Source organism: Antedon mediterranea, chromosome 10 (assembly GCF_964355755.1).
Source record: "Antedon mediterranea chromosome 10, ecAntMedi1.1, whole genome shotgun sequence".
Lineage (NCBI taxonomy): Eukaryota > Metazoa > Echinodermata > Crinoidea > Comatulida > Antedonidae > Antedon > Antedon mediterranea.
Window position 1 is genome coordinate 15,402,447 of NC_092679.1, and position 8,446 is coordinate 15,410,892.

General features: G+C 32.9%; 1 protein-coding gene across 1 annotated transcript; it reads right to left on the reverse strand.

Annotated features, from left to right (window-relative positions):
• Window positions 1-759: 759 nt before the first annotated feature.
• LOC140061275 (sialin-like) lies at window positions 760-7,482 on the reverse strand. The gene is made up of 8 exons (XM_072107784.1): window positions 7,402-7,482; window positions 5,245-5,478; window positions 4,519-4,606; window positions 3,308-3,429; window positions 2,603-2,664; window positions 2,054-2,169; window positions 1,330-1,571; window positions 760-921 (listed from the first exon to the last, which is right to left on the reverse strand). The coding sequence occupies exons 1-8, from the start codon at window positions 7,480-7,482 to the stop codon at window positions 760-762; spliced, it is 1,107 nt and encodes a 368-aa protein (XP_071963885.1).
• Between the last annotated feature and the right edge of the window lie 964 nt (window positions 7,483-8,446).

Genomic DNA, 8,446 nt, shown 5'->3' on the forward strand with positions numbered 1-8,446 from the left:
TGCCGAGTTACCGACATTTATATTTTAATGATTATTTGGTAGAGGCATGGACTCCCAACAGACTATACAGTATCTCGAAAATTGATTTTAAGTGCGACAATATTCCGGGAATGTCGTATAATTCAGCAGAAGTAACACTTACGGTTCTGCTTTCAAAACCAAATACTTAACGAAATTGTAAATCTTTAATTAAATTCAAGTATTCATATAAATAATAACAATTGTCATTGATGTTTAGCATATAGGTAGGCCTATAGGTATACTTTGAGATGCAGTATTTTTATCAATTAGATGGCTTTAATATCATCAACACACTAAACTATAAGTGTGAAAAAAGTTGTTATTTGATGGTCCATCATCGTCTACGCTTGGAAAAGTTTTAGCATTCTTTAAAGATCTTTAGATCTTGTTGAATCGATATTCCAATTGTTTTAGGTTTCTCTTGGCTGATAACAAATCTTAAAATTGTACAATAATATGTATTTGTCTCTTGCAAACGCACTCACTTGCTCACTGAACGTAAATGTTGGCTGATAAAAAATTTTCTTGATACAATTTTTACAATAGGCATGAAAAACAGATAAGTATATAAATTAATTCATTATACTTTTCCAAAACGTAGGTTTGATGCTTGTGTGCTTCTTTTACGGGATGTATCAGTGAGATTGCATACTTCTAGAGTAAAAATAGTCTCCAATCGAGATGATTTTTACTAATTCTTATGGAATCCAAATCTGCTAAGAACTTGCTTAGAGTATTTTATTCAATAGTCCGGTAAGTGCTCATTTCATGCTTAGTTAACTTTTCATCTTCAGAGCTTGTCTGTTCTTCCGAGCGTCCAAATAACAGAAAGGAAGACATTCCAACGAGTGTTGTTCCAGCAGTTATGTTGAACATCAAAGACCATTGCTTGAATGTATTCTGAAAGTGGACAGTGGACATACTGTAATTATACCTCCTAACTGATAGTTTACATTTTACCAAAAAGCTCCGAAGCTTAATTTCTAAGATAAAAAGATCAATTCAAGTCAGGTCTCGAACAGGCATGGGCCGACCACCACTTAAAATTTGCGCCGTATTCGAGATATGATGTCATTTTCAAGAGGGGTTTATAGGCATAGTCTAGACTTGATTCCGGATCCAGTAGATACTGAGCTCCGGAAACAAGTAAACCAGTAAGTGAATTTATTAGTATGGTTTCGATTAGTTAATCGTGTTGCGCATCACACAAAGTAGATACTAATACGCATGCGCATAATTGATTTCGTTTATTATTTACAAAATGATTAAAACATGAATTAAATAATAAAATATACAATCAATACGTACATTGTCTACAGTGAATGCTCCTAACATCATTGGACCAATAAAGCAGGCGGGGCTTGCCAGTGATGTCACAATCCCTGCAATAACCCCTGAATGACCTTTAGATATTTCCATTATACTCGGCATGACACTTGATGTGTAAATTCCTAGAAAAATAAACGCTAAAGCAAGAAAAACCACTGAGGCCGCTGGGCTGTCTTTGAAAAATCCAATACAAATCAGACACAATGAAGGTATTGCCAAAGCTGAAAAGAAGTAATCCGTAATAAAGTTAATGTTTGTTGATATATCGCCTGAATGAAACAACATTACCATAGCCATGTGATACGATTTCAGCCAATCAAATTATACATAAATAAAGGTATGTTATGAAAAAGTATAGTGTACATAGGCCTTATATGTTCTTACTAAGAAATAAAAACAACTTCCGTGTGTTCAAGAGTGTCAGATATTTACGCTGGATAATAAAGTCTGCACATATTCCAGATGTTTGACAGATCAGTAACTGCGAAAGTCCTATAATTGATACAAATAAGCCAGTCTACGAAAAAAAAAATGCATGTCACCAACAAGGTGAAATATATATTTACTGACTAATGGCCAACCACTGCTGCAAAATACAATTATTCAAAGTTTTGGCTTCAAACAAATAGAAAACGTCCTATCACTGCCATATGATCAACCTCTACCAGACATTGTGATACCACTACCGACCAATATGGCCTACCCCTTATCCAATCTGCAACCACTAGCGCAATACCAACCACTACGCCTACCAAATCCACACACGACCAACCTCTACCAGGTGACATACGGCCTATCACCACATGGCCAACACGACCACTATACAATTTACCAGTTTTACAAAACAGTAAGAATCAACCTCAACCACATACGGCTCACCACCACATGACCTATTTACATGATCACTACAATTGGCCAGTTTTTAAAAAGCGGTAAAAATCAACATCAACCACATACCGGCCTAACACGACCACTACAATTTGCCAGTTTTTACAAAGCGGTAAAAATCAACATCAACCAAATACTGGCCTAACACGGCCACTAAGTAACAATTGGGCAGTTTTTACAAAGCGGTAAAAATCAACATCAACCACATACCGGCCTAACACGGCCACTACAATTGGGCAGTTTTTACAAAGCGGTAAGAATAATTATGTCGCTTACTGTTTTCAGGTTATAGCCCAAAATTCCATTTATAAAAGTTGGTGACTCGGTAAGAAGGAAAACAAGAATGAATACAAAACCCCAATACATAATGACTGCAACCCATACTGCGGAAGATGTCAATACCTTGACCCATTCGATTGGTGTATTCTAACATAAAGACAAAGAAGATATTTTATGTCAAGATGTCATACATTACTGTTAGTTTAAACAAGACGGATGGGAAATAATACCTTTAATTCATCACGTTGGTTGTAAAAAAACCTTTTATAAAATAAATTACCGTACACTTTTGTATATCGTACTCGTCATATTGGGTTTTTTTCATTAATAAATTGTTCAATGTTTTATTATCTGGGTTAGAATTGAAAAAAATTTGAGGTTTACCGTTTTCGTGACAAAATGGTACATTTTTAATCATTTTATTATTGCAGATTTAATCGTTTGCCTTGAGCAATATTAGTTGCCTTTATTGTTTGTTTTGGTTCGTCATCAGAGTTACTTTTATTAATAATTATTATACAAATAAAATGTTTATGAGTTGTAATTTCATCGCTAAACCAGTCATAACAATAACATTGGCGACGAAAGTGCAAAATGTTCAAAATCAATAGAATAAAAAAATATTTTCCAAACGCAAACAGATTTTTTTTTTTTGTACACGAAAACAAGTACCGGTACTATCAAAATATCGTTTAATAGTGCGTGTTATTGCACGCCATGTGACCCACAATCGTCCAATCAAATGACAGGAATTGTGTAGGTGTTATATAATATATCATAATACTCGTACCTGTTCAGACGTTTCAAAACTGTTAATGTATTCACGTTCTGCATTTGAAATATATGGATCTTTATCTGGTTTCTCATAAATAAAAACCATCCATATTATTGCTACAAAAACTGATAACATACCTACAAAAATAATAATTCTTTAATACATTCTAAGAAAATCATCGAGATCATTCTCCGCCATGATTTTGCTAAACTTTTGCAATGCTATGGCGTCATATGTCCACTCGTACTCGTGTCAGAAAGCGAACGGCAAAATGCCAATGAACAAGTTCTCATATTTGGCAGCCGACGTGCCAGACAACTTGCGCATGTTCATATCATAAAATGACGTCATATGGTAGCAGCCGACATAGTGGACGTGCAACTCTAAAAGTCTAAAAAACCTAACGTTTGATCATCAAGGACCTAGATAGGTTCATGGTTTGATTCACGGAGCCCGAGAACAGGATCTCTCAAACAAGCCCTAAACCGATGACATCATTCACAATAAGTCGAGGTTTTTGAATGCCAGATTAGTGCAGATTAGAATAAGTATTACATTTTTGGAATCGTTTGTATTATGCTTTTCCAGTATTTAACAAAAAATCACCCTTCAGTTTCGTGAAAGAAAATGTGTAAATAATGTAGGCTAAGAAAATAAGAGATGCGTGCACTCTTCATCTCCCTATCTAAGCTGGTAACTGGAGTGTTGAAAATGGTTTTGTTATTTAGATGGATAATTTAAAATCTTACCCGCTCAATACATTTGCACGTGAAAACTGACAATTAAATTGTATTTACTGTATGTATAGAAAGTATACGGCCAACCGCCAACGGAACAAATCCAACTCGATAACTTGTTATATAATGTTACACTAAGGGACAATGCTGTGAAAGAAGAAGATTGTTTGAATAACAAGATACATTGCGACTGTTTCATGTACGATTTGAAGAAAAAAAATGCAATTATTTGTTTTCATTCTTCATTTCATCTATTTTCTTATTATTGTATTGTTTAATTAATCTAGGTTCTAGATCGTAATATTACTAAAAAGATAAATATTTTGGCACATATGGCGTTTCATACGTATACTATTTGATCTCACACTTTCACAATTTTCCAGAAAAAATCAGAACGCCGACGGGTGGACTACATAATAAAGAATAAATAAATACAGACTTAGCACAAGTCTATAATTTGCTTCGTGAATACAAAAAAATACATCTTACCAGAAAATACAATGGACATTAGTTTACTTCGTTCTTGCGGAATTATCCAGTTTTCTAACAATTCATACATTGCTGGGTAAGATACGCCCTTAAATTAAAAAAAAAAAGAGAGAGAGATATAAAATGGAATTGATTTTACTTTCTCTTTTGCCGTTTGAGCGGATGAACTTAAATCTGTTTTAAAATCAAAAAATTATGCCGCTGATCAAACTGGAGGGTAGCCTCCAGTTACGTAATCAACCCCTCGCGGAATATTGACAAACGTTTTTTTCCGAATATTTTCTATAGATGTTTTCTGGACGGTACTGTACTACTGAATGTAATACTTATTGTATCTAAACGGATAGCAAACCGAACAAAAAACTAAAAGTTGTATTATTACATGTTATGTAGTTAGGTGTATGTAGTGAAAATGAGAATAATAAAGGTGGGCGAAATTCACAAAAGAGAGAACAAAGAATAATATTAATATATAACATATAATTATAGAATGGTTCTGTAAGTTTTCACTACAAATACTAACCTGTACACAACAATCTAAAATCTAAAAACGAAAAAGTGGTATTTAACCATCGTGCGAATAGTGCGTACTATTGCACGCCATGTGACCCACATTCGTCCAATCAAATGACAGGAATTTGTTTAGGTGTTATACAATAATATATAAGATAGAGTTATGATAATAGGATTGTCCTGTGATAATAAGGGTTCACTACAAATACTAACCTGTACACAACCATCTAAAACTCGAATAAAAAGTAATAGATAATAGTTAAAACCCGCAGCCCATGGTATCAAGGCAGTAAGTAAACCTGAGCATAGAAGAACTCCAACCATGGATCGTTTTCCACTAATCTTGCGAGCTAACCAAGCTCCTGGTATTGGTGTTACAGCATTGCCGTAATAAAATGCAGCCAGTACTGTTTGTTTTTGTCGTTCATCCCAGTCATACCTAGGTATCTGTTGTATAGGAGATATGAAAGGTAGATGATGATAATAATTCTACTGGGAACAAATAACCGATTTATAACCGTGTGAATAAGTTAGTTTTGGACGGATTTAAGTAAGTCCCCATAGATATATTTAAAGATGTATTGTCCCTTGAAACACAAAAAAAATGAAGGTCAAAATATACTAAATTTTAAGTGGCCATATCAAAGTAATATTAAAGTTATTCGAAAATTCAAGCCAAAAACAACAATTTTACGTAATTAACAGCTAAATTAATTTGATTACATTTCGTCTGGAAAATAGTCGCGAGCGAAAGATTTCAAACCATGAGTATACATTATGCATGATGCAGGATTGTTTACAACTCGTCACGGTTGAGAAGGTGTTTTCACACAGATCGCGAGGAAGTTTTATGATTATGCATACAGAGTAGCCAAATAAGCGCATTGCATTATGAGATATGTTTTGATAGAAAACTTTGACTGAAAGTCAAAGTTATTTTTTGAACCAAAAAACGTCTGTATTTCAGTTAAATTATTTTTTTTCGACTAATGTTTGGTGAAAGTTAATAACTATTATGATACTTCAAAATGACAACTTTTTTTCGAAATCTTTATAATTCCTCATGGACTTATTTAAATTCATCCATGGAAAGGGCTTATTTGAAATGCCTTAATATACTTATTTAAAATTTGTCAATAGACTTATCTCAACGTCCGCATGGACTTTTTTTAAATTCCTCCATGGAATTTTTTGAAATGTTTTCATGGATTTATTTGAAATTCCTCCATGGACTTATTTGAAATTCCTCAATGGACTTATTTGAAATTCCTCCATAGACTTATTTGAAATTCTTCCATTAGACTTATTTGAAATTCTTCCATGGACTTATTTGAAATTTCTCCATGGACGTTTGAAATTTCATTAGTCTTTTCTATATGGATGAACGTATTAGTAATTCTTCCATGGACTTTATTGTATTATTTTCACAGGATTTGAAATATACAAAACAGTTTATCCTTTAAAACACTTTAGACAATGGTGCTTAAAACGATGGTCATGGTTAGGCTAAAGCTGACCTTAAAATACCTCCGGAATAGTCAAATTGACTGTAATAAGTCAATAGGTTTTTTGGTTGAATTTAACCGTTTATGTTGTACTTTTATAAGTGAAAACATTAACAAATGTTTCAATGGAATTGATTAACGTTACTAAACCTGCCAAATGGCATATTCAAAATATTTGTTTTAGTAATCTTCATTTTTCATGTTGTTGGGAGACAATACATCTGTCTATACCAAACAGCATTTTGTATCATTGTCGTTTTTACCAATTACAGAATATAAACAGGAGTACATGCAATCAATACAAAAAAAATAATAGTATTCATACCCATAAAACTAGATCCTCCTGTAATCTCCACCCTCCCCGTACCAAATTAACATTAATGCAACATAATATCCGTTATAGTGGCACCAAATTATTTAATGATCTCCCCGACGAAATTAAATTGGCACCTTAAAAAAATACATTTTCTTTTAAACTTAAACAAATTCTACTCCATAAATAACTAATAATAATAAAACAACATGTTTATTCTGGTTTTTCTGTGCTTCCATAGTATTTTATTATTATTCATTTGTCGTTGTCTTGCTTTACATGTTTGTTTGTCTTGTTTTGTTTCTGTTTGTTTAAACTCAAATATGATTACAATTTCTTAACTGGCTACCCGTCACAAGTGTCTTTGGAGGGAAACCTTTCTGGGTTTTGCCTCTTAATTATTTATATTTAAATTGTTATTTTGTTTACTTTGAAATGATAAGAAATAAATGTTATTATGAATGAATGAATACATTCAATGATCATAAGGATTCATGCTATCCTATTTCAATATTGTCGTTCAGACAGATTCCTAGTAGACCGCCTACTTACCCCTGTCTTACGTTCATCGATTCCGTAAGTCAAATTATCTGTTAAATTGTGATATTCTGTCAAATTCTCTCTTCTAACCATTTCGATAATTGCAAAATTAAGATTGTATCGCAGACACAGCAGACAAATACCAGCCAAGCAGCACATAAAAGCCACGATATACCGCTTCATGTTTAGTACTGTAGCCTAGTAGACTAAATTGTTTTTCGTTAATTTGAAACTGACACGGTCCATAAGTTTTTTCTGAAGCATACTTTTCTCGCCCACATATACTTCTCAATAATAATATTGTAGTGAATTTATTAGAACTAAATGGTACGCTCGCTTTGCTCGCGCACCATCTAGGTCGAGCCCACAGATGGTTCTCGAATACAGTAATTTCAGAGTTAAAAAAACTGATTTCAAATGTACGTACCTCAGGTATAAAATGCATGTCGTTTACAGGAACGAATAAATAGACATAGTGATTCGTATGTTAGTAAACTAAAATTACCGAACCAACTTTATATAGGCCTACCATCGATTAAAATTCTTTTTTTTGTGTCAAAGTGGATCTATTATGTGACACACACTAGTGATATCCTCCTTCATTTAATGGTTGTGGCTCAGCCTTTTAAGTTATACCATAATTATGTCTAACTGTAACTGATTTCAAAAATTGAAAAATAATTATAGAAAGGTCGTCATACTATACATATCCAAGTGAAGAAAATAATTTTAATTGAAAATCGTCCAAAATATGCAGTTTTTAAAAATAATTATTACATTATTAATATGCTAACATTACTGTACTGTATATTATCGCAGTCGTCTGGTATCGCAACCTTTCGAAACATTACCTAATTTAGAAAATCTTGAGTAGGGACGTTTCTGGGAACAAAATTATGAATAATTAATGTTGTTGAATTTTTAATAGACTTCCCAAAATCTATAGTTATTGTTTTTTATGTTCAGTATTTGTTTCGATTTTTGTCTAAAACGTGTGCCAAATATTTATTTTTTACTATTTTAAGTAAAAATGCACCTAGACTACGGTACATTTTAA